The sequence below is a fragment of the Mus caroli genome, unplaced genomic scaffold, assembly GCF_978045245.1.
Source record: "Mus caroli unplaced genomic scaffold, Mus_caroli_1 scaffold_2, whole genome shotgun sequence".
NCBI classification, from domain to species: domain Eukaryota; kingdom Metazoa; phylum Chordata; class Mammalia; order Rodentia; family Muridae; genus Mus; species Mus caroli.
Window position 1 is genome coordinate 114,470,395 of NW_028227257.1, and position 26,961 is coordinate 114,497,355.

General features: G+C 41.0%; 1 protein-coding gene across 2 annotated transcripts in view; it reads left to right on the top strand.

Moving 5' to 3' along the window:
- Positions 1-26,669, top strand: part of Ttc21b (tetratricopeptide repeat domain 21B) — a 75,756-nt gene extending 49,087 nt beyond the window's left edge. Inside the window, exons 20-29 of one of the 2 annotated variants that reach the window (XM_021155663.2) lie at positions 967-1,155; positions 2,379-2,489; positions 3,696-3,777; positions 9,600-9,750; positions 9,938-10,099; positions 13,350-13,545; positions 19,514-19,738; positions 22,650-22,770; positions 24,772-24,839; positions 26,171-26,669. In XM_021155663.2, the coding sequence (XP_021011322.1) occupies positions 967-1,155; positions 2,379-2,489; positions 3,696-3,777; positions 9,600-9,750; positions 9,938-10,099; positions 13,350-13,545; positions 19,514-19,738; positions 22,650-22,770; positions 24,772-24,839; positions 26,171-26,248 (1,383 nt within the window). In that variant the 3' untranslated portion in view covers positions 26,249-26,669. The remainder of the gene's footprint in view (positions 1-966; positions 1,156-2,378; positions 2,490-3,695; positions 3,778-9,599; positions 9,751-9,937; positions 10,100-13,349; positions 13,546-19,513; positions 19,739-22,649; positions 22,771-24,771; positions 24,840-26,170) is intronic. The other variant, XM_085834820.1, reaches the window with a different exon arrangement.
- The last annotated feature ends 292 nt before the right edge of the window (positions 26,670-26,961 follow it).

Sequence of the window (26,961 nt, forward strand, 5' to 3'; positions counted from 1 at the left end):
CTTCTCACCTTCTGCCATAGGATGGCACAGAGAAAGAAGGCCCTTGCTTGGGACTGTGCCTTGATATCGAAGCCTCTGCAATATTTATAAAAAAAGAGGGACATGTTATTAATAAGATAGGTAAATGACTATAAACCGAGGCTACCTCCAAGATTCAAATCATTAAATCAAGGACAACCCTGAGGCCATTGCCATGATCCTCTGTAGCAAATACTGTCTGTATTTTATTCTTCATTTTTTCTTTCTTACTGTGGGCAATTTTCTTTCTTTCTATGTATGCGTGTATGTGTGTGTGTGTGTACGCATACATACCTACATATATAACAAAAAACAGAAAACATATATGCAATGTAATCAAAGTTAAAATTAGCCGGGCATGGTGACGCACACGCCTTTAATCCCAGCACTTGGGAGGCAGAGGCAGGCAAATTTCTAAGTTTGAGGCTAGCCTGGTCTACAGAGTGAGTTTCAGGACAGTCAGGTCTACACAGAGAAACCCTGTCTCGAAAAAAAAACAAACAATTAAAATTTCATGAAACAGAATTACTCTTTGCTGTATATGATGTAGATTCATGTTTTGTCACCCTTTCGTTTCTAAAAGACCTAATTATCATTTAGCATTTATAATTGTTTATCAATACTATCTAAGGATCTTCCTAATTGTTCCATCACTGTGTTTCCTTTATGATGTTTTCTTCTTCTGTGGTCATCTCTGTAACATATAGACTCAATAGTGCAGTTCTTTGGTTGGACAGATACTGCCTGCTGGTTTATTGGCAGGTAGCTGCTTGTCTTAAAAAGGCTTTTTTTTTTCCGGGGCAGGAGGATTAGTTTGTTCTATCACAGACCATCAACACTCAAATAAATCTTATAGGACAATTATACTGCCATATAAACTGTTGAAAATTGCACCTTTTCCTTTCCCAATTCTTTCTCATGTTTTAACGCTTGCTTTTTTTTTTCTAGGCTCGAGAACTGCAGGCTCGGATATTGAAGCGAGTTCAGATGGAGCAGCCAGATGCAGTTCCTTCACAGAAACACTTCGCAGCTGAAATTTGTGCAGAGATTGCGAAACACGCCGCCGCTCAGCGAGACTATGAGAAAGCAATTACATTTTATAGAGAAGCCCTGGTTCACTGTGAAACAGACAGTAAGGTCAGTAGGGTTGTAACAAGGCTAAGTGCCTTTATTCCAGGGACCATCTATCGGCTCAGGTGGAGAAGCCTGATTAGATTATTAATAAAGAAGATTAGAAAATAAATGCAGCAAAAACAAATATGTTTATAAAAACAGTCATGTTTCTGGAAAACTTTCAGCATGCATGTGGAGCTGGGAGTGGAAGTGCACGGTATAGTGTTCATCTAGCCTGTGCCCAGCTCTGAGGTAAATCTCCAGCAATGCAAAACCAAAGAAAAAAACCCAGTAGTGCCTTACATTGGAGGAAGGCAGAGTGAAGTATTTGCCACCCAAGCACAAGGACCCGAGTTTGATCCCTTGCATTCACCTAGAAGCTGTAGGAAAAGCTGGGTGCAGCACCACACACTTCAGCCCAGCACTGGCGTGTCAGAGACAGCAGGAGGATCATAGGGGCGGCTGCTGGACACTCAGCCTCTCTGGATGGCTGAGCTCTGGATTAAGTCAAAGACCCTGTCTCAAAACATGTGATGGAAAGTGACAGGGTACTGCACCTGATGTTGACCTCTCTCTCTCACACACACACACAGATGCACTCACAAACATACATAGTTTGTAGTGGAATTAGTAATGTTAACCAACTCTTCAATTTCCTTACCTTCATAGTCAGTTTAAAGCTGTTTTTTAGTCCCCTATCTAGGCATAGGAGGTTGGACTTAGTTAGATGAGTGATACCATACACTCCAGCATCTGTATGTCAGTGGCACATTGGTGCTGGGACTGTGAAAGGGACGTTAGTGACTGGTCACTGATGGCATACCTTTTGATAAGACATCCACAAGCAGACTCCTTCTCAGTGGTGGCTAAGAGAGATGAAACACTGGTTGTGCTCAGAGAAGCGTGTCTTAGCAACTGTCTACCTAGCTGCACCTTTCTCGTTTTACTAATGAGAAAACATGTTTAGAGGTTGCCCTGCTCCTTTCACAGGAGTTTGTACTGAAATTCTGTATGCTGCGTTAAAATCAGCAATACCTTTTGTTTGTATTTATCAAGTGAGTTATCACCTGCCTTTTGTCATTTCCTGAAGAGTCAGTAGTGATGAACGCGCCTGTCGTTCATGCTGTCTTTTGTACATGGCACTTTTATTGCGGTAACTTTCAGACAAATGAAGGTTAATGTCATGTAAACATTTGCTCATTTTATTTTGAAGCCAGTTTATAACTACTCTTGATTTTGCTGCCTAGATAATGTTGGAACTGGCGCAGTTATACCTGGCCCAAGAAGACCTTGACGCCTCCCTGCGACACTGTGCGCTGCTTCTCCAGAGGGACCAGGACAATGAACCTGCCACCATGGTCAGTCTATAGTCCTCTGCTGCACAGGCAGTTGAGTTTTATTTTCTGTGAGGCATGTTCACATTTTATCCATAGAACTGTTACTAGATGATGAGGTCTTGCTCTTACTGGCTTTTGGAAGAATAGCATGTTTCTATCATGGGCACGTCTACCAATAAAAAGCAAAGATCATTAGCCATGTAGGAACAGGAGAGATAACAAGTCCAGATAGCACCTTGCTTTCTTTTGTTTCTGCCCAAGGAGTGCGTGGGACAGGTGTAGTTCTGTGGTCGGCCTTCACATGGTTTGGTAAATCCTAGCTTTGACATGCTTACACAGACACTCTGGACTAAGGTCAGCAGAACTTCTGGACTCTTGGGGAGCAAGGACAAAGCCTCATTGTGTCACTGTGCCACTCTCGATGGCCTGTTTCACAGTTTTGTTTTTGTTTATTTTTTTGGTTTTGTTTTTTTTTTTGTTGGTGGTGGTGGTGTTGTTTTTCCTACATGGGTTGAAGCTTCTTTCAGCTTTTAAATATCTTGTTCGGGTGACATTGCACACAGCTCATTTAAGCTCACCATTACAACTAAGTAGACCAAAAGGCATCTTGCTTTAAAACACACGGGAAAATCCCAGCAGCTCTTCCATGTTTTACATTTAAGATATGTAGGACTTAAGCTTATTTTCATCCCTTTCACGGTCACTTTGGTGTCTCTAGAGTCGCACAATGGAATACTAAGCACCTCTCATATGGTTTCTAAAGACTATGTTCCTCATTTGTATGTATGTGTGTATGTGTAAAGGGACTAGCGGTGTGCGCCTCAGTGCAGCGCCCTAGTTCAGAGGCATGGCGTCTCTCTAGAGCTGGAGTTACAAGTGCTTGTGAGCTGCCCCATGTGGGTGCTGGGAGTTGAACTTGGGTCCCCTGCAAGAGCAGTGCACTCTTGTAAACACTCAGCTGTCTCTGCAGGCCTTCACATTTGTTTTTACGCCACTACTTGAAACATTTGGGGCTGAAAATTGTGAGCAGAGCGTCCGATTTGCATGCTTGATTAACTTTTATAAATTTCCATCCCTCACTGTTTTTCATAAATATTATTGTAGTGCTAAATCTTCATTAAAAGAATATACTTATCGCTTCTCGGCCTTTTGGCTAAGATCAAGTGTAAAAGAATATACTTTGTAGAAATGTACAGTGCTGTTTTTAGAGCCTGCCTATCTTTACAGTTGATGGCCGACCTCATGTTCAGAAAGCAAGACTATGAACAGGCAGTGTATCACCTGCAGCAGCTTTTAGACCGGAAACCAGGTACATCCACACTGACTAATTCCTCAGATCTAATCATCTTGTCTCCTTAGGCTGGGTTTGTTTTGCTTTTTTATCTTGGGGAAGGAGCAGTGGATTGACTCCGACTCTGCTAATGCTACAATTGGGTCTAAGTCGTTCAAGTGATTTTCAGGAAAGAACCCCACTGTCTATTGATCCCTTGGTGAACTGTGAGCGCAGCCTGCATGGACTGGCCTGCAATCCCCTGTGTTACTTCAGTGACTTCAGCACTCCAGCTATCTCCTCAGACTTCTAGCACCGCTGCCACCTCCCTTCCCCTCACCTGAATCCTTACACACCAAATTGAGAGAGTCCCCCATTCCCAGGCCTCAACACTACACTTCAACCTCATCCTTTCTACGTCTGATTCCTCTTGCCTCTGGCTTTTCCCTGTGTGCACTGTACACAGCCCCATGGCCACCAAAGAGCTTGACTCTGTGGTTTCTTCTCTCTGGTATCAGTTTCCTTGATCAGCACAGAGCCCTGCAGTGAGAACTCACAGACACAAATTACATCATGTTCTCCTACACACTTTGCCCAGGCCATCATTGTTCGCCCTCATTTCAATTTCCCATATCAAACTGGGTTTTTATTCTATCTCACTGTTCCTGTTTCTTAAGGAGGAATGATCTAGTCTTTCTTCCTATGGATTCTTTAAAGTACAGACTTTTCTTCCATCATGAGTAGGTTTAAGCTGTCCTTGACCACCTTGCCCTCACATGTTAGAGTTTCTGGGAGAGAAGCTCTCTTGTGTCACGTGGGTTTTCTCTCACATAGGTTTCCATTACTCAGGAGCGGCATTTCTTGCAAACAGCTGATTGTTGATTGAGTTAGTCCACCTGCTGCTTTGGAGTTTTTGTATACAAGTATGCTTTTTTCTTTTTTTTTCTACAAGTATATATTAATTGTGTGAAGTAAGAGGTTTCATTATGCCATTTTTATATGAATACAGTGTGAATTCATCATTCTCATTCTATTAACCTCTTCTGTCCTTCCCCGTCACCCTAATACCCTTCCTCCCTCAGACAGCACCATTTTTACTTTCATGATTTTTAAAATGTGACTTTTAATGCTTGTGTGTGTCAGAAAAAATGGGGAATGGTGGGGGAGGAGATGTTATGGATACCAGAGGACAACACTGAGAATTAGTCTCAATAAACTGCCCACCTCTTTAAGACGCAGTGTTTCAACTCATGGAACAGGTGGGACCTCATGGATCAGGCTAACATGACAGGCCGGTAGGGCTAGGCATCCTCCTCTCTGTCTCCCTAGCACTGGGCTTGTGGGCTTATGCCATCACTTCTTACAATTTTACATGGGTTTTAGAGCTGTGAGATAACACTCTGTACCCTACTTATGTGTCTTTTTAAAAATCTATTCATAATTTCAATGTAAGGACATTGTGCTTCAGCAGTACTGAAAGACATGAATCCACACCCCCGAGGCTTGGTGCAGATTTTCTTCCAATCTTGCCTGTAACATATTTTGTCTTCCTTCTTTCTCACCATGTATTCTAAAATATACTGCCCTTGAGGTTGCATTGAGGACCTTGCTTTCTGCTTGGCCCAGGACTACAAAGGTCCTAGATCCAGAATGGTCCATGCTAAAAAAATTTCCAAGTGAAAGTGGGATGAGCTGATCACCCTAACCCATATATCACACTGCCAAAAATAGCTCTTTGTTACTTAAGAGTATTTGCTAATACACACATGAATATATACCATCTATATATTTGTCTTCTCTGTTACTGTGTACTTTTCAAAGTCAGTAATAGCGTGCTCCTTTTAAATCCCTGATAGACACAGGCCAGTCACATAGTGCAGAATCAATGATTATTGATTGACTGGATCTGCAGGTGACAGAGTAGACAGGCAGCAGAGCTCTCTTCTGGCTGCTCATGTCTTTCTACTCAGGTAGCAGTGAGGTTTTCAGAGAACAGGGACTGTTGAGAGAGTATTGGAAATTTGAGAAAAGAGAAGGAAATTTGCAAAGAAAGTTTGAATGAGTGAATTCATTAGAGAATACATTGCTTGTATCAGTCATCCAGTAATCAATGAGAGGACTGTTGTCAGTTCTTAAACTTGCTACAGTTTAGTTAAAATTTTGTGCCCATGACCCTTTTCTCTCATAATGTATGTTTTATTCCTGATAGGCCTTTACCTACTTATCTACCCATTTATTTTGTGTCATTTCTTCTAAAACATACGGTGATTTTATATGTGCATCATTGATCATGTCCAGTAGCATAACTTAAATTGTGGCTTTATTTAGCTTATTTTAGGAATGTACTGGTTAGGAGCTAGAGTAGTGATGTAGTTGTTAAGGACATTTGGTTCCCAGAAACCCAGGTCACATAGCTAACCACCTGTAAGAAAATCTAATGCCTCTGTCCTGGAAGATGCCTGCCTTGTGTACACACAAACACACGGTTAAAAAATCTTTAAGAAAAGAAGTGCACTGTCCAATTTTATTTGTACTTGAAATTTCCAGTTATATCTGCTCTCAACATATTGTACCTTGTCTCAAATTTTTCCAATCATGTTGAGTTTTCTCCTTTTTGTATTAATTAATTAACAAGTACTCTAGTTCTGTCTGCTTAGTTGCTAAATAGCTCCGTCAGTCTGTCATCTTCTTCTGACCCACTGCCACAGTTAATCCCCTTGTCAGCTCACCTGTGCTTCCAGCCCTGGGCACGTGCTGCTGCTGGAGATCATGGCATCAGATCAGTATTCAAACCCACAAGCTATCCCTTTGCTCAAAGTAGGTTCACACTTCAGAGTGAAGCCTAAGGTTGTAGCTTGATCTTAATAATGCCATGGCCTGGTTAGCCCTCTGCTTATATCTTCATTTCGCTTCCTGTTCTTCAGTAGCATTGAGGTTGCCATGCACCCAGGGCTGCACCCTGCTTGCTTGTGTGCATGCTATCAGCTACTGGGAATACTTCTGTCAGCCTGGCAGTGTCTGGCCCCATCCCAGGCGCTGCTCAAAGGTCAGCTCTTTGAGGAAAGCACCTCTGGCCTCTCTGCTGCTTTGTATTTCTGCAGTACTGGACTCCTGGACTCCGCATCTCCCAAGCACCCCTTGGGCAGAAACAAAAGGGACAACAAAGTGTAATCTGTATTGGTTGTCACTCCTGTTCCTGTGTGGCTAAGGATCTTTGCTTTTTATTGGTAAATGTGTGCATATTAGAACTATGTCTTGTGATATCTGCCTATCAATAAGACTGTAGCAGCTATTTTTTACCATATGATATATTGCCATTTTCAAAAACGAAAACACTTCATTCTCCAAATGTCATGGGTAATGAAAAGACAATGTAGTCTCTCTGTGATCGTTATTGCCTTGAACTAATGATGAACATATTTCATCAGTACTAGATGGAATTTTTCAAGAAACTGTCTTCACAGTGTTGAATATAGATATTTCAAAATATGCCTCACATATTTGCAATAACATACAAAAATTTTGGCCAAATACTTTAATATTGAGTCCTTGCTTAGTTCAGCTGTACTTTTAGCCTCTTTGGCTTTATGGTGGATTATGCAGCCTACTGTCTAAAGACTTAAAGGTGTAAGTGCAGCTAATCACACTGGGAGTTTATAAATCACGTTCATGCCTTCATTTGATTTCATTGAAGGGGCATAGAACTACCCATATGTCAATTACAGAGGATGGCTGAATGTGATATACACACATATAAAACATTAATGACTTGAAAATGTAAGCAAACTCTTAACATGACAACGGGATGAACTCTGAAGACAAGCCGGACACATGGCCAAATGCCGTGGGATATCCCGTCAGCCACCTGGACATCATAAGAATCATAGAAGCAGAGAGCAAAATGGAAAGAGGTGGAAGGGACTAAGGTGCAGAGTTTCAGTTTAGAAAGGTTACATAAGCTCTGGGATGGATGGATGAATGGATAACCACAGCTTACACAACAATGTGAACATACCCAATGCCACTGAAGTGTATCCTTAGAAATGATTGATATTACAATCATTTTAAGAAAAATGAGTGGTTTTTTACATACAGATAGTGTACTTGTCTTCACAGTGATAAAAGACAAGGCCAATTTTGAATTCCCTTTCCTTGTAGCGATACTAAAAGGCAGAATAAACAAACAAAATATACAGACTCAAAATTAGGTTGAGAGAGAGCAAAGGATTTGGTTGTTTTCACTTATATAACTGAATAGCAGCAAACCTTCCAAAGTTCTTTTCCTAATTTTTTAATTCTAATAAAATGTATAACATAAAAATTACCATATGACCCATCTCTAAGCATACAGTTCAGTGGCATTAGGTATGTTGACATTGTTGTGCAAGTCGTGGTTATCCATCCATCCCAAACCTTATGCAACACTTCTAAACTAACTCTGCACCTCAGTTCCCTTCCACCTCTTAACATTTACTTTCTGCTTCTATGATTCAGCAAGTCCAGGTGGCTGATGGGATATCCCGCAGCATTTGGCCATGTGTCCAGCCTAAGTTACCTAGCATAGTCTTCAGAGTTCATCCCGTTGTCATGTTAGAGTTTGCTTACATTTTCAAGTCACTAATGTTTTATATGTGCATATATCACATTCAGCCGTCCTCTATAATAGATGTATGGGTAGTTCCCCGCCCCATCCTGATTATTGTGAATAACACTACTGTGAATATTTGCACAAATGTCTCCCTGAGTCCTTATTTGTTGCTCTAGGCAGGGCCTCATAATGTACTGATACATCAGGTAATACAGTGTCTTCATTTTTAAAACTTAGAGTGGAGAATAAATTGTTCTGAAATTAGGGCTATGTTTGTTTGCTCATGAAGATACTTTAATCCTCTGAATTCACACCAAGTTAGTCCTCACAGTAGTATGTGTAAGAATTTTAACAAATTCTCTATGAGTTCTATGATATTGAAACACAAGAGCCCTAAGAGCTAAAAACAAACTCCCAGAGAAATTAACTATTCATGTGATAGTCTTTAGGCCAGCTGTCAAAAATCAAAGCATTAAAGGCCACTTAATAACAATTAAGTATTTATTATTTAGTGTTGAATCAAAACCCTAAGTGTCAGCCAAATTTCATTTACAAATAGTTGGCTATTAGTCATGCATGCGTGACTTTACTCATCTCTTGAATGGGTCGTTTTTCTTTTCCACACATGATTCTGTACATTTTTTTTCTTCTTTTGGTGTTCATGAATCGTTATTAAAATCATGCTCGAATCCAAGTACGTTACTAATAAGGGAAAACTAGCAGGAACTCAGAAGAAAGTTACAGTGGAGCCAGAGAACTGGACGTGTTGTTGTCTGTAGGAAAAAGATGCAAGAAGATTAAACTCCTGAGGCTGCAGGACGGTCAGCCAAGTCTAGTCTTTAGCATTCACACATGTTAAACAAGCTCTGGAATAAAACTTGTGATAGCTTACCTCAGGCACAGTCCATCATCCTTCATCTGCAGTAAGTATGAAAAGCATCTCAGGAACAGCTGTCAATCAATCTTCCTGGATTTCAGAGTCTAGATGCCTTAGATGAAAAGCATTTCTAGAAGGCTTGGCTCTAGGAAAATTGAAAAGTCATCAGATGTGCCTGGACTGTGTTCTCTCCCACAGTAGCTGCCCCAGTGAAGCAGGCATCATTTCACAGATGATCCAGGCTGTACACTTCCTTAGGAATGAATTACACATGAAATAGTCCTTTGTTCATATCTGTTTCATTTGAAGTAAGCTGTACATTAATGAAGAAGAAGAGGAACCATCAGAACAAAGTTTTAACATGTGATCTATACCTGAAGTTTTGCTTCTTTCTAGATAATTTTATGACTTTGTCCCGTTTGATTGATCTCCTGAGAAGATGTGGGAAACTTGAGGATGTTCCAAGATTTTTCTTGATGGCTGAGAAACACAATTCCAGAACAAAATTGGAGCCAGGATTTCAGTACTGTAAAGGATTACATTTTTGGTAAATCTGTTGGCAAATAAATCCTACATTATAATGATTTTCTCCCCTCATGCAGAAAGTAGAAAAGGCTTTTTATCATATTTTTAAAAACTGCACTTTGAAGTGTTTTAATTGCTTTATTTATGAAACATGTTATAATTTAGTATAAAATTTGTAATTAGTGATTGAATTTTTTTCAATCAATAAGGTATACTGGAGAACCAAATGATGCCCTTCGACATTTTAATAAAGCTCGGAAAGATAGTGACTGGGGTCAGAATGCACTTTATAATATGATAGAAATCTGCCTAAATCCAGACAATGAAACTATTGGAGGTGAAGTGTTTGAAAACCTGAATGGAGACCTGGGGTGAGTAGCATTTTACACAGTTCTTTAGGAACCGTTTTTAAAACATACATTGGGGAAAATACACAGGAAAGCACAAGAAAGTCACCTTCTAGCATAATGCTGAGGGAAAGATGGATTGAATATTGTATGACTATATATTTATGCTTAATATACACAGAGAGACTAATGACCCTCCATCTCAGTGTGCTTGTGTGAACACGAGTAGCTTCCAGAGACTCACAGATTTGAATCTTTGCTCCCCAGTTGGTAGAGCTGTTTGGGAAGTGTCTTAGTCAGGGTTTCTATTCCTGGACAAAACATCATGACCAAGAAGCAAGCTGGGGAGGAAAGGGTTTATTCAGCTTACACTTCCACATTGCTGTTCATCACCAAAGGAAGTCAACACTGGAACTCAAGCAAGTCAGGAAGCAGGAGCTGATGCAGAAGCTATGGAGGGATGTTCTTTACTGGCTTGCTTCCCCTGGGCTTGCTCAGCCTGCTCTTTTATAGAACCCAAGACTACCAGCCCAGAGATGGTCCCACCCAAAAGGGGCCCTCCCTGCTTGATCACTAATTGAGAAAGTGCCCCACAACTGGATCTCATGGAGGCACTTCCCCAAATGAAGCTCCTTTCTCTGTGATAACTCCAGCTGTGTCAATTTGACACAGAATTAGCCAGTACAGGAAGGGTTATAAGGTCTGGCCTTGCTGGAGGAAGTTCGTCACTCAGGCGGAGCTTTGTGATTTTAAAAGGCCTGGGAGAGTCCCAGAGCTCTTTCTCGGCCCTGTGGTTGTGAAGCAATATGTGAGGTCTCAGCTTTCCTTTGCTGTGTCATCGCAGACTTTAACACTCTGAAAAACATAAGCCAAATTAAACAGCTTATTTTTTAAGTTGTCCTGGCCATGGTGTTTTATCACAACAATAAAAAAATAACTAAAACAATTAGGCATGAAATGTTTTCCATTTCCTAAATCATAATAAATGGATTACAAAGGCATTTCCCTAATTGCTCTGTCAAAAATAAAATAAATTGCAGAGTCTGAAAAGCATAATACAGACTATCCACATAATATTAGCAATGGCCGACACTTGGGAGATGCCTCAGTAGACAGAGTGCTTGTCCCACAAGTATGAGTACTTGAGTTCAAATCTCCGAGACTACATAAATGTTTTGTGGGCTTGGTGGCTGGTCTGTCACTCAGTGGCCAGAGACAGAGGATCTGCACAGCAAGGTGACTTGGTAGACAGCTGTATAGGTAAACTCTGGGCGTAAGAAAACCTACCTTAATAAATACAGTAGAGTGATTGAAGAATGTTCCTGATGTCAGCCTTAGGCTTCCAACTGAGCACATGCAAAATGTACGAATACACACATGCACAGCCACACAAAACCAAAATGAAATCAAGGGTAAGAGTGCCAACCTAATACAACAAAGTAGCTTTATGCCAGCCCTATGCTCTGCTCTTTTATGGTTTTTCGAGACAGGGTTTCTCTGTGCAGCACTGGCTGTCCTGGAACTCACTCTGTAGACCAGGCTGGCCTCGAACTCAGATCTGCCTGCCTCTGCCTCACAAGTGCTGGGATTAAAGGCATGTGCCACCACTGCCTGGTGATCTGTTCTTTATACATAACTCTCACTGGCTTTCTGCAACAGCATTGTGAAGTAAGCTCAGAGTCCCTTATCTGAGGCGATGACCAGAAAAGATAGAACAAGGCACAGATAAAGTGCTAGCAGACCCCACAGTTCTTCAGTGTTCTCTGTGGGTTACTGCTGGAAAATGGTGCCATCCCCTCAAGCTGTGTCTGTTGTTCCTCTCCCAGAAGAAGTGAGCATAGATCAAGATTCAAAGGGTGTGTAACAGGGCAGTGATTGCCTTTCATTAGCATGTGATCCATTTTTAATGCAAGCCGCTCTGAGGCCATTCAGTTGCCACACCCCAAATAGTGATCTGAAAGGGTGCTCATGTTCCGTGCTGCAGGAGGGCACAGGCTTGCAGTGCATAGCTGTCAGCCGATGGTGCAAGGAGGGGAGGGGAACAAGGAAGAACAAACCTCAAGATTGGATTAGCGAGGCCAGTGAAACTCAAGTAGAGAAATGACCGTGTGTTTTAGGAAGGTTAAGATAATATACTATTTTATACCTTTGGCCACTTCAACTAAATACTTGGAAATACAAACTAGAACTCAGGGGAGGAGCTGCTAGTATGCATAGAGATAAATGGGAGACACCTGAAAGAGTTGGATCTGTGTGAAAAGCCTCTTTGCAAGTTGTTATATGTAACCACAGGAAACAGACTAGATTTGGGGCATGCTAAGGCTAGAGGTCTCAAGGTCAAAAATGAAAATCAAATTGTACAATCATGGAAGCCAAAGCATACACACAAATGGTGTGTAACAAGCAGTGGCTACCTTTCAACAGAGAATATGGCAAGATCAAAAGGTGTTTGCAGTAAGATTAAAATCACTAGGGCCTGTGCCAGATGACCCAGTGGTTAAGAAGAGCGGATCTGAGATTGCTTAGTACCCACATTGGTTGGCTCACAACTGCCTATAACTCTAGCTCCATGGGGACATCTATCACTCTGCACTGTAGGGAACTTGCTATCAAATATTTGAATTTTTACTATGCCTGAAATTTGCTATCTTATATCACATGTAGTTTCCTCTCTAAGTGTCTGGTGTAACAAAATAAAGGAAAGAGATTTTGTATGTTTGATAGACTTAGACTCAAATGGAAGTTTTCTATTTGTGATCTTTGAGAAATGATTCTACTTTCTGACTCTCAGTCTTGCAAAATTGGAAGTTATATACACCATATACAGAAGAGACATGCACTGAAGGAGATCATGCAGCATCTGGCCCCTTTCTTCTCTTTCCTTGTCTCTTGTCTGGTCTAAGCATTGAACACTATTGGACAGTATCATGAGTCTCCTTAGAATTTTTCTTCTTTTTTGTGGAGCTAGGCACTGAACCCAGGACATCACCTATACTAGCCTATGAAGAGTATATTTTTAATTCTAGTAAAATATTAGCTAACGTTAACATGTTCACCATGTAGAGATATTGTCTACTTTTCATTTTACCGTGACTTGGGATTTAATGGTGTCTTACTGAGGACATACTGATTTTGGTTAAGATTCACTTACACCACATCCTTGGTATTGGAAGCATGAGAACACTGATCCTCACCAGGAAGCCTTTAATGAATGATAAAAAGGAGCTGCTGCCTTGAGGGACAGACACATGCTGTTTATCCTTCCTGTCCACAGCACTTCCCCTGAGAAGCAGGAGTCTGTGCAGTTAGCAGTGAGGACAGCAGAAAAGCTCCTTAAGGAACTGAAGCCTCAGACTGTCCAGGGCCGCTTGCAACTCCGCATTATGGAAAACTGCTGCTTAATGGCCACCAAGCAGAAGTCCAGTGTGGAGCAGGCACTGAACACCTTCACCGAAATCGCAGCCTCTGAGGTCAGTGGTGTCCCTTTTCCGCTTTGTCTGCCTCATCCTGGTAAGACCAAGTGCTGTTTTGGATGACTGACTGGTTCCTGAACATGACCTAATAGCTTACTTAGTGAAATGTAGACACCTACTTCTGCATAACCTTACGTGGTGGGCCACCCATTGTGGTGTGTTATTGTGTGTTATTCTCTGAGGGAACATGGAAATATTCTACAGAAAAGAAATTCTTCAGAAGAGCACAAGATAGTTCTGAAGAGAAGAGCTTTGTGTTCTGGTGGCTTTTCATGCTAGAGGTGTGGCGGAGGCTAACTTCCTGCCCGCACAGCTCACCTTCTCACCCAGGTGTGCTCAGCATTGCTCCAGCTCAAGAACTAAATGGGATTGGGACTGGCAGTGTGGGACTCAGTCGTGCAAAGGATGGTTTCTCTTCAGCAAAACTGAAGTGACCTCTGGAAGCTTTTTATTGTGGTTATTTCCTTTTCCTTTTCTGCTCCACTCAAATCTAGTCTGTCCCTGAGTGTTCAGTTAAGCCTTCCTGTAAACAATACTACTAAGAATGGATAGTCCCAGTTAGTAATACCTACTTCTAACCACCATCACTGATCTGTCTGTCCTTCTACTTAACGAGCAATGCTCAAGGTCACTGAAAACTCACAATATGTGCCTCTCAAAGGATATTAAAAGTGTCTCTACTTCATTTGGCTTGGAGGTAACAGTGGTAGATAGGCCTCCACTCTGGCCATGCTCCCATTTCCCATTTTTCAGGACCCTAAGGAAGTGTAAACTGTCGGGAATTTGTACAGAGCTGCCTTAGGTGGCAGCTTCACCTCACTGTAAGCCACTAGGGGACAAAACAGCAAGCTAGCCTCCAGACAAGGCAGAGCCCTTCTGCAAACACTAAGAGGGTGTTCTCAGAAGTATTGCCTCTTACCCTGTAAGATGGAATGGAGACAAAGGGAGATAGGCCTTGCAGGATTGCTACAGCTCCTTTCTCAGAGAAAGAGTGTGATATTGTTAAGGTCATGTCTGGCTCAAAACTCAGGAAAAGACGTTTATGAAAACTCCATTAAATGAAGTGCTGATTTGTATAGATTTTCTCATGAAAAATAAATTACAAAATATTAAAATAGTCTAAAGAACTCCTGTTATGTGATGTTAAATGATTCACTCAATATAGGGAAAGAATAATCATTTGGTAACATAAGACATCCAATGAAGTAAATCAGGGCTCTTTAGTAAATTTGTGTAGTATAGGTCAAATATAGTTTTTAGAAATATTGCTATAGATTTTATAAGATGCTCTTATACAGCTTAGATTTTAGAACATTACTCTTAGGAGGTTGTTAAGTTTATTGTTCCCATTTTAAAGATGAACAGTGCAACTTCAGAGTCAGCAAAGGTGTTATCTTATGTACTTTTAAAATTAGGTCATTTATTTACTTTCCATCCAGATCTCAGCTTCCCCTCCTCTCTTCACCTCCTCCCCGCCCCCTCCTCCCTTTCTCCTCAGAAAAAGGCAGGCCATCCATGGATATCAACCAGCCTTGGCATATCAAGTCACAGTAAAACAAGCAAACATATATTCAAGATAATGCAGCCCTATTTTACTAAAAGAAAGAAATGATCCACAGTTTACCTTTGGGTGCGTGGGACGGGACACTTAGCCATCCTTTGAGCAGGAGCATGTTCTTCTGCTGAGCCTAGACAAGGCAGCCCAGCTTGGGGAAAGGTATCCAGAGGCAGGCAATGTAGTCAGCCCCCGCTCCTGCTGTTAGGAGTCCTACATGAAAACCCAGCTACATAACTGTTACATACTTGTAGAAGGCCTAGCTCCGGCACATGCACACTCTCTGGTTAGCAGTTCAGACCCTGTGGGCCCCTAGAGCCCAGGTTTAGTTGATTCTGACGGTTTTCACTTGGTGTCCTTGACTCCTCTGGCTCTTTGACTCCTTCCTCCCACTCTTCTACAGGATTCCCCAAGCTCCACCTACTGTTTGGCTGTGGGTCTCTGCATCTGTTTCCATCAGTTGCTGGGTGAAGCCTCTCTGATGAGAGTTATGCTAGGCTCCTGTCTGCAAGTAGAGTGTCATTAACAGTGTTGGGGTGGACTCCCTCCCGTGGCATGGGTCTCAAGCTCGGCCAGTCATTGCTTAGACCTTCCCTCAGCCTCTCTCCACCTCTTATTCTTGTACATCTTGTAGGCAGGACAGATTTTGGGTCTAAGTTTTGTGGTTCTGTTGGTGTCCCAGTCCCTCCATTGGAAGTCTTGCCTGGTTAGAGAAGTGGCTATTTCAAGGTCCATATCCCCCATTGCTAGGAGTCTTAGCTAGGGTCACCCTCCTAGATTCCTGGAAGTTTCCATTGTGCTAGATTTCTAGATGCCCCTACCTATTCCATTTTTTTTCACTCAGTAGTCTCTCCCTCAGTCCTCCCCACCCTGATACCTCCTGTTCTCATGTTCAACCCCTCCCCTCCCCAGTCCTCTCTCTCCACCCACCCCCAGTTTCCCCTTCTCAATGAGATTCAAGTGTTTCCCTTAGGCCCTCCTTGTTACTTGGCCTCTTTGAGTCTGTGGATCTTACTTTTTGTAAAGAAATATATATATTGTTTCTGTGGTGTGTTTTTTAAAAAGAAAAATGAGATTGGGACTCCCCAGAATTGGCATTCTGTAACAGATTGATGTCAGCTACTGAAAGAAGAAAAATGGAATGTTCATGTAAGTCTAAAAAATTGTAAAGATACAATTTGCAGCTAGGTGTCACAGCCACCAACTGCTGTGAGGTGGCATTGTATCATATAGTTATGGGTTATAGCTAGAAAATCCATGATTCCTACTGTGTATTTAAAAGAAATAAAAGCCAGTCACAGCTAACCGCCCTGCAGCTCTTTCCTAGAAAGCCTGAGCAAGGTTTCCCGTGGAGATGCTTGTCTGTGCTGCTCAGCCAAGGTCCTCCGTGTGTTCACGAACCACGTCAGCCTAGTGATGATGATGGGGGAGCACTGTGCATGTGTTTTTTCTTTTTCCACTTAACTCATAGATTGAATGTATTTAATATGATGAATATTCATTAAGCAGCCAGCATCTATTCAGTATAGTGGGAATCGGTAAATAATGTATCTGTCCCTTCACATTTCTCATAATCTTAAGAAAAATGTAGTAAGTGTACTGAACAAAATAGTTACTGATTCAAAGAAAATGCTTTCTATTCTCCCCTGGACTTGCAAATGAAAGTACTATATATAGGTGATGCTCTAAACCTTAGACTCAGACTCAGCGTGGTCAGCAAAGTGCCCTGAGAACCTCTGCACATGAGTGGAGCAGTCGAAGCAGGTGGGACAGCACAGCACAGGCCTAGTACACCCGCCATGCACTGCTTCCTCCATGCCTTCTGGTCACATTCCCCTGAGTGACGGAGACTCTGAGGAGATTGAGAGCTCTTGAAAGGAAGCTGGGATTCTAGAAATAGGTGTGATTCAAGATCTAGGGAAATTCTCATGTTTTACAAATAAGTGGGCAAAGTGTCTCAGAGAGGGAAGGGGAAAATACAGATCCATAAAGGCAGAGAGCCATGTCTAATACAAAACACTGTGTTGCCTGGGACTGTGCCGGAGGACATGGAGGAGATGTGCATGCTGCTCAAGGCCCGTGCTCCTACCCCGCTTAATCTTCTGGCACCTCTTGAACCATGTACAGAGATTAAAAGGGCCCTTCATTGGCCACATCTGACGCTTGTCCAATGCAGTGACTGAGAGTAAAAGAACTGTGCTTCCTAGGCTGTACCAGGAAAGTGCAAAGTCCACATTGAAGCTCATGACGGCCTGATGGCCTAGTGCTGAGAGCCAAACTCTGTTCTCAGGTTCAGAAAGTTTTCACTTCTGGAGATTAGGGAGATGGCTCTGTGGTAAAGTGCTTGTCAAACAAGCATGAGCTCAGATTCCCCAATACCCATGTAAAACGTCAGAAGCAGAGATGCTCTTGGGAGGCTGAAGCAGGCAGATCCCTGGAGTTATTGACCACCCAGTCTTAGCCAAATTACTGCACTCCACGCTCAGTAGTGACCCAGACTCAGAAAATAAGATTTGGAAACGGACTGAGAAAGAAACCTGGCATCAGCCTTTGAATTCATTCGCACAGACAGATAGACAGACCTACCCAAAGACAGACACACACACACACACACACACACACACACAAACAAACAAATGTTTGCTTATCCAAGCTATGAAGAGCTGGTTTATCCTAATCAGACTGCAGTCTGTAAAATCTCCCATATGGACGTCTTTGTTCATGTGAATATGCAGGACTCATCTCTTCTGACCTAACCTAAAAGGTTAGGACCAGTTGACAGATACATGATGGGCCACCATGATCTGCCATCCCCTATCACAGTGGGTATCCTGTGAGTAGGGTGAGGTTTTATAATTTAGCACAGCCCACTTATCTCTTCAAAAAAGACTACAACTTGATTGGATTTGGTAATCAAATAAAACTCCCTTGCTAGTCCTCCTTATTTGTGTAAACAAATTATATTTTGAAAATAAAATGAGAAGCCAAGTTGGTGCACACTTTTAATCCCAGCATTAAGGAGGCAAAGGCAGGTGGATCTCTGAGTTCAAGGCCAGCCTGATCTGCATAGTAAGTTCCAGGACAGCCAGGACTATGTAGAGACCTTGTCTCAAAAAGATGATGATGATGATGATGTTGATATAGTGATGGTGATGGTGGAAGAGAAGAGAAGAGAAGAGAAGAGAAGAGAAGAGAAGAGAAGAGAAGAGAAGAGAAGAGAAGAGAAGAGAAGAGAAGAGGGAGGGGAAGGGGAGAGGGGGGAGAGAGGGAGAGGGAGAGAGGGAGAGGAGAGAGAAGAGAAGAGAAGAGAAGAGAAGAGAAGAGAAGAGAAGAGAAGAGAAGAGAAGAGAAGAGAAGAGAAGAGAAGAGAAAAAAAGAAAAGACCAAAGAACATTAGAGACAAGAAAGTACCCTCCTATTTCCATTAGTCTCCAATGCTTTACTGTCTTTCAGTTTCCAGCCAAGCTCGGGCTTGGGCATGAACAGATGACTGTTTCATATTCCTTTCTGGATATTTGCCATTATTTGCTCAAATCTGTAGACTTACAGACAGGCAGTGTTATAGCCACAGCATTGCTATTTCTTATCATACTTCTGATTCAAGACTTTAAGCTTAGAGATCCTCCTCCAGAAACTGTCCTAATCCCTCTGCAAAGCTTAGTCAGGAACTAGTACACTGTGGCTTAAGTCCGTTCTCTTGGCAGGTTCTCATGGCTTTCATTGTATGCCAGTTCTGACTAACCTCTTGGCTTTACAGAAGACAGACTTTCAGGGGCTTTACTCTGTCTAAGGACATATTGTGCTGTATAGACCCTATCAGGAGACTACAGACTCTGCATCCAAAAGTCTTCAAGCCATGAGTCTATTGCATGAACTGTGCGGGTGATTTAAGGCATACCCTATTTACGACACTTCATTGGTCAAACTTCACTGGGAAAAGAGGTTTTGTTTCTTTTAGTTTGCTTGCTTGCTTGCTTGTTTGTTTGTTTTTAATGAAAGTGGGGGAAGATAGCGGTAAGATGGATTAGGAAGTAGATGTGTTACTCATGTTTAACAAAGGGAAAAGAACCACAGAGGCAAAACTGTAAATCTAAAGAGAAACAGCTCAGGAAGCATTGCAGTGAAGTCAGAGTTCATTCTTTCTGATATGTACAGAACTGCCCCAGCCAGTCAGCCCCATAACAGACGAAGTCCCACTCTCGGTTGGGCCTGTGCTATAGCGTCTGCATAGTTTGTGAATTTGTTTGGGCCACATGTTTACTGGTTTCCTCATAGTGACTTAAGGTGACTTGCGGTGTGAAACAGTAACAGTCACATTTACCCAGCCCAGAGCCAGAGAGAAGGCACAGGTGGGCATTTGCCGCTTCCTCCGTGATGCATCTTGTGGTCTAAAGTTTCGTTTTCCCACAGAAGGATCATATCCCAGCTCTCTTGGGAATGGCAACGGCGTATATGATCTTGAAACAGACTCCAAAAGCCAGAAACCAGCTGAAGCGGATTGCAAAAATGCCTTGGAATCCTATTGAAGCCGAGGATCTGGAGAAGAGCTGGCTGCTGCTTGCTGATATTTATATCCAGTCAGCAAAATATGACATGGCAGAGGAATTACTAAAGCGGTGTCTCTGCCATAACCGGGTAGGTGACTGGGAAACAGTGGTTAACTGTGTGGCATAAGCTTCCCATAGCAGAGCAATGGGTCCATGTCTGATGCCTCTCCTTTGGGTCTTGAATTTTAAATGTTTAAAATCATAATCAGGAAGTGAATACTAATGATAAAAAGAAGAAGCTGTGTTCCCTTGAAGGAAGTGGGAAGATAGATTTGTGCAGCTTCAAGTCTCAGCTGGTGGTGCCCTGCTTGAAAGAAGTGCTTTCGGAATGTCAAGCATTCGCCATGATTACCCAGCTCATCCCAGAACTAATGAAAATTGCAGATTATTAATTGTGGTCATCTGTCCCTTCCTTTAAAAAGTGTTCTTGATGAACTTACTGCAGCTACATGTCATCTCCACATTATTAGACCAGGATGCATCATATATATGGGAGCTTCTAATTCAATTTAATGAAAGTCCTTATCGTTACGTAAAAATGGAAAATCTCCAAGTCTATACAGTTGAACCCTATTTACTTATGTTATTTAAACACATAAAGAAGATAATGTATTATGATTTTTTAAAATATAGGTGTAAATTAGTGTTTGCTGAGAAATAATTACATTTGACTTAGAAAGTTGAGGCTATTTGTATTCACAGATTCATACCAATTAGCTAAAAATGCTAATCACAGTAAATCTGTTTTTTATTCTCTCTTAAGCAAATTATTTTATAACTTGGATTATTTACTTCTTAAGGAGGAATTATGATTACCTAGTAGTACTAAGATAATCTTAGGAATGAAAAACCTAGAATGTATGTCCATTATCAATTGGTAGACAGCTTTAAATGACCAGTTTCATCAATTTTAACCTAAATTTGCCTTGAAGACAAAATACTTGTTGATAAGCTTTAAAATCTAAACTACTGTGTAGTTGAACACTATATGCCTAGTCTGAGATTAATCAACCTTGAATAGGAATCAAGGCCTTGACATGGATAAAATCCCGGCTTTCATCAACACTGACCACATAGCAACACCTTGTGACATTAAACTTGGTTGCTCCTTCAGAACCTTCATTCAGCCCAGTTACTTTGGCATATCTATTTGAAAGCATGAGAGGCTCAGGAATCAAAGCTTAGGAGCCTTGAATTATATAATTTTAGAGGGAAATCTCTGATATTTGGACCAAGAAAGCATAAAACGACACTAGAGCATCTTGCCATACCAGATGGCAAAAAAAGCTATCAAATACAGTAAGCGTCATGCCAGGCACTCCGGAGCCTCGTGGAAGACAGTCCAACAGCAGAGTTGGGACATCAAGTACCAAAAAGAGTGAGAACTGCAATAGATTAAAACACATCCAATATGTTAAACACATGACTACATAAAAATACAAAAAAGAAAATAGAATTAGTCAACTGAAGTATGCTAATAAACTGAGTGTTTCTGTCAGACAATGGAGAAGAATTCAGCACCTGCCCTGGGTTTTCTGTATAAACTGCATTTGTAAGTAGCCAATTATTTGATAAGATATCTCAATATATAGACTGTTCAAAATAATAATCAATGATAACTATCACTGTGTTTCAACATGGATGAGTTTATGAATGGGCAAAATATTACAAAGGAGAGACTCAAACATGCTGTGCTTTGTTATAGAAGAGCACAATGTCAGACAGAGATGGGGGTTAATGAGACGGAAAAACCACAATCACAATGATTACAACAGTGTACTATGTTTTCAATCAAGTGAAATGAAAAAAGTAATATCAAAACATTAAGACTCTACTGTGCTGAGCCATGGGATATTGGAGTGGGAGCTTTCCCAGGGTCACATTTTTGACTGTGATTTAATGGAAAGTGGTTTTAGTGAAAATACTTACTGATGAAATTTCTTAGAATAAGGAAGAACATTACAATAAATGCTGTTGGTATATAAAGAAAATATTCAGACTGAACCCCTAAAACAGTGATTTTTCAACCTGTGGGCCATGACCCTTTCACAGGGTTCGTCTAAGACCATGCTGAATATCAGTTATTTACATCACAATTCAGAGCAGTAACAAAATTACAGTCAGAAAAGCATTTTATGGTTGGGGGTCATCACAACATGAGGAACTGGATTAAAGGGTCACAGCATTGGGAAGGTTGAGAACCAGAGCAAAAAGCAGGAAACATCAATAATATTGGACTGTTATTACAGAAACCCCACCAAAACGCAGCCAATGAAATCTGTGTAGAGAGAAATCCTGTTGTAAAGATTCTTTCTACTTTTTAAAATCAAGAAAATAGAGACAGAAGAAAAATTCTCCAGATGAAAACAGACTTGAGCTATTTCAAACCACTCACAATCTGTGACATGGATTGGATTCTCAGTCTAAAAACTTCTTTAAAAATAAATTATATTTCAACCATTTTAAACATGACAGTCTCTTAAATATATGGGTGAAGCTGGTATATTCTAGGTGCCACGAGTTGGGTTATACTTAAGGAAGTCTTTATCTTTTAGGATAGCATTCTAGCATATATACGGTTAAAAGTATGCAGGAGTTATGTTTCTTGGTAGTATGGAAGTGTAAATGTGGGGCAGGATCTGAGTCATTGGTTGATTTTTGAAAGAAAGTTATGAGTTCATTATACTCGGAAATCTAAATATGTGTTTAAATTAGTCACAATAAACTGGATACCTGTCTGTGAGTAAAATACCCATGCCATTGTATGTATTCCTGGTACTATAAAAGAAGATCTGCTTCTGAAAGGTATGAGCTGGCTCTCGGCATAAAAACCATTCAGTGTGTCCTTTCCGTACTTTGGTGCTATACACAGGTTGGAGTGCCATTCCTTTATACACCATGTATAGGGGTTAACATGACTGCTCTGCATGTTATACACATTCTGTAAAGGTTTACTGGTATGGAGCTTAATCTGCTTCTGTCTTCCATTGTCCCCTCAGTCCTGCTGCAAAGCTTATGAATATATGGGGTACATTATGGAGAAAGAGCAAGCATACACAGATGCAGCCTTCAACTATGAGATGGCATGGAAACATAGCAACCAGACAAATCCAGCAGTGGGTGAGTTGAGCAGACTAGGCCCAGTGTCTTCACAAGAAATAATGTATCATTTGTAAATACTATTTGAAATGCCCTTTTAGGGCAATACATACTACAAGCCAACCTCTATTGTCAATGCTTTATCCTCATCGTGAGTTATTTACCTGATTACTAGGTTCGTTCTGCCTTTTTTCTTCTCCCTTCACCCTTCTATTTGGAAAATGGTAATTTGGACAAAAAGTATCCTGTTGTCAAATATATTATGCAAAGGTTCCATTCTATCACCACCTAAGGTTCTTTTACTGAGACCCTTCTAAAGCCTTTTAACACTTGAGTAAGGGTTTGGGTCTGTTACCTTTCTCCTGAGCATCATAGACGTAATGAGTTGTATGTGTAGACTCTTGTTTGGGGAGTATTAGTCTACAGTGTCTGTGCAGGTGAGTGTTATCAATAGTGGGCTCAGTGACTAACCTGCCGGCAGGGCTTCTTCCAGTGAACTAAGTCTGACTCACTGAAGTCTAGATCAGTTCTGTGATGCCATCTCTACTCCCCTCCCTCTCACAGAGGATGGTCCTTGAGTGGGAACTTCCTCCTGAGGTGAAAGTATTTGCTGTGCTCTCTCAGAGGGCTGTCACCTTTCCCTGCTTGACACTGTCCCTTGACAGGACTAACCATGGTTCACCAACTCTCCCTTTAAACGTTGGTGAGAGTTTTTACGTTGAGAGAGCTGCAGTTTCTATGGCCACAAAGCATGAGAAATTACTTTGCTCTCTCCGTCCCTTCTGAACTGTTCTACTGCATGTGAGTGTGTTTATACGTCTGGCTTGGCTCCCTGTGAGTATAAAGGCGTTGGTGTTTTTATTAGATTAGGTGATTTCAAGCTATTAACTTAACCTAAGGTGGCAGCAGTCTTTACCAGCTGTGTCGCAGTGTTTGACTGCAGCCACCGTCCTCCTCACACTCTGTTGCCATCTGTCCTGCTCCACCTGACTTGGGTTTCTTTAGGGTCTGTTAAATTGATAGATTGGGAAAAGTACAGGAACTAATGATTGTTTATAAAATTTCATTTACATATTCATATTATATATCATATGAGATAGAGACACCTTGTAAAATGGAAATGTATTAAATACCCAGAAAATAGAAATCATTTTGATAATTTATTCTTTCAGAGTAATATGTTTCAAAGTTATTTATATACCCTGTTCCTTAGAAAGCTTCAGAAAACACAGAGACTCCAACTCGCCAGCTTTTCCCTTATTCTAGTTTATAAGTGATCTTGGCAGCTCTCCCAGAGTTCCTTTCCTAGGTGTTCCTCTGACATTTTCAATTATTTAGTTTGTCCATGATGATGTCACTCTATCCACTACCCAGTCTGGCTGGCCAAATTAACCTTGCACTTTCACTTGTCAAGAAACCCTCAAAGTCCACACACTATTTCCATAGAATTCCAAATCGGGTGCTGTCACTGCAAATGGCCTCAAATAGTTATGCTAGTATATACGTGTGTGTGTGTGTGTGTGTGTGTGTGTGTACACATATATATGTGTGTGTAGTTTGTGTGTATGTATATGTATGTGTATATGTAGTTACAGTTATATTCCTTGTATAAATATGCATAAGAACACATTTCAAGTGAAAAACACATTTTAAAATAGGAGACCACTAGGAACCAAGAGCCTGTGAGGAGAGGAGCTCCTCTCACCTACACTCAGGTTCCATGGCAATCACTAGATGTCTAGATTCACTTCCACTTGTCTGCTGATGGAATTTGCGCTTTTCAGTGAGCTGAAGAAGCCACACTCGGGGAGCAGCAGTGCCCCCACCCAGCAGCTACTCACTGGGGCCTCTTTCTCCAACTCTGTTCCTTCTGTTTGCTCATCTTCATTTCACTTTGCTTTCTCCTGCCATGTCTCTTTTCTCTGTATTGTCTGGCCAACAGTTTCCCTTAGGGCTTCTCTAATAAGTCAACAAAAGAGGAAGAAAAAAACCACATATCAGATTTTTTTTTTGTCTCAACAGGATACAAATTGGCATTTAATTACCTAAAAGCAAAACGATATGTGGATGCAATTGACGTATGTCACCAGGTAAATTTCTTAAAATTGTACAGGTGGAGGCTGGAAAGATGGCTCTGCTCTTAAAGGCTAAGGCTCATAACCAAAAGTACCAATGCACAATTTCCTTCTACTCTCAAATGTCACTGAACAGTAAGAAATAGAAGATGTGGTTGTTTAGCTAAGTAGTTTATTAAATAAATTATGGAGAAATTATTAGTGTTCCGTTAAAATTTTAAAATATGTCTATTTAAAGCAAGGATATATTTATAATTAGGGTTCAAATAATAAAGTATTTGTGTCAATTAAAAGAGATAGGCTAGTAGGGAAAACCTGTTGAACAAAATCCAGTTTGGATGGTATCTGGAGGGCTGGAGAGATGTAACTTGTATGGCTTAGCAGTCAGCAGCCTCTGCTGCTCCTGCAGAGGACCCAGGTTTAGTTGCCAATGCCCATGTCCAGCTCTCAACCATCTGTAACTCCAGCTCCAGGGCCTCCTCCATCCTGCTCTGCCCTCGGCAGGCACCAGGAACACTTTTGCAGATAGCATTGATTTCCCAGGTCATTGGATTAAGTGGAACTTTTTGTGATTATATCTAAATCTATCTATTGAAGAACTTTTTATTTATAAATTATAGCTAAAAATACTCTATAATTTAGGAAGTTTTTCTGCATTTCATTGCACTAAAACCCTACAATTAAAATGACATCTTTAACATCCTTCCAGCTTTAGAATTTCCATAGCGCTTTGTGTGTGCCATGTCCCAATGGAGCTCCATTCGAGGAGGGCCTTACCATTTTTCACAGCTCTTACTTCAGATAGTTGTGTCCCAGTATTATTGTGGTAAATGCCTGGCTAGGGGATTGCTGTTGACTGCTTACTTCTGTGAGGCAGCGTTTCAAACTAAGGATGAATGCTAACCCAAGGCTATGTGTTCAAATCACTTGTGGACTTCTGTCTTTTTAAATGAATAGCTTCTCCCTCTCAGACATAGCATTGCTGGAAATTAGAATGTTCCAAAATCAGTCCAGGTAAATCTGATACATGCTCTCGGTTAGTAAAACTCTCAAAGAAGATATTAGACATGACAAGAAGCTAAGTCACAGAAGTATTATAAGTTGTCTTCTAAGTCACCTGTTAAGGAAACTTGTATGAGATGTTTCCATGGGTGGTTCCACATTCTGTGACTCTTATCTGCTCATCTCAATGAGTCACCACTCATGCGGTGATTGTCACCTTTGACGAGTATGACAGTTACAGTGTTAATACAGTGAAGTCTTGGCCATAATGCGGTTAGACTCAGAGTCATAGCTCCCTTGTTCTCAACAGTTCCTTACAAGGTAGTTTGGTTTTATTTCCCCAGGTTCTTGAAGCACATCCAACTTACCCCAAAATCAGAAAGGATATCCTTGATAAGGCGCGTGCATCTTTAAGACCTTGAAAATGATTGTTTTTACTGAAGTGTTGGGCAAGAGATGACAGGGGTCCCACGAATTTCACAGCCTTTGTTGACACAGGCTCCAGCTGACAGTGTGGCAGAAGTGTGTCCTGCCTTCTCCAGCAGAGGCTGCTGCTGTCCATAGACAGCACTGGGCTGTGGCATCCTTGGTGGTGTGGCTGGGTGAGAGCTCATCTTTCTCCCTTCCATTCGGCACAAATGGTAGTTCTGTGATAAAGCCTAACTCGTTTCTACAGAGGATATTTTTGTTAAAGTCTAGGTGATATATCTTTTCTGAAGAGCATTAGATTTTCCAACAATTCTATTTAAAGTCTACTGTCATCTGTTAATTTTCTATTATAGTTTGTGATATAATCTCATGTAATTTATGAAAAAAAGAATACGTATTTTAAATGTATATTTTAATAAAGATTTTTGTGAATATCTGGTTTATATTTTTTCAGAACTCAAAAGACTGCAAAAAACTCAAAAATCTGCAGTGTTATGTAATAATGTTGAAGGAAATGACATTTATTAGAAAAATCTTCCCTGGAAAAGTTTAAAAGTCTATGTTTGCCTCTCTTTGTTATGTTCATGCTTCCTACCCTCAAAGCAAGTGTGATCTTAAGAAACGGTCTTACTCTGAAACCAGTTTAAATAGGTAAACCCTTATAGCAATATTTAACCAGAAGCCACAAGAGTGAGCTTAATGTGTC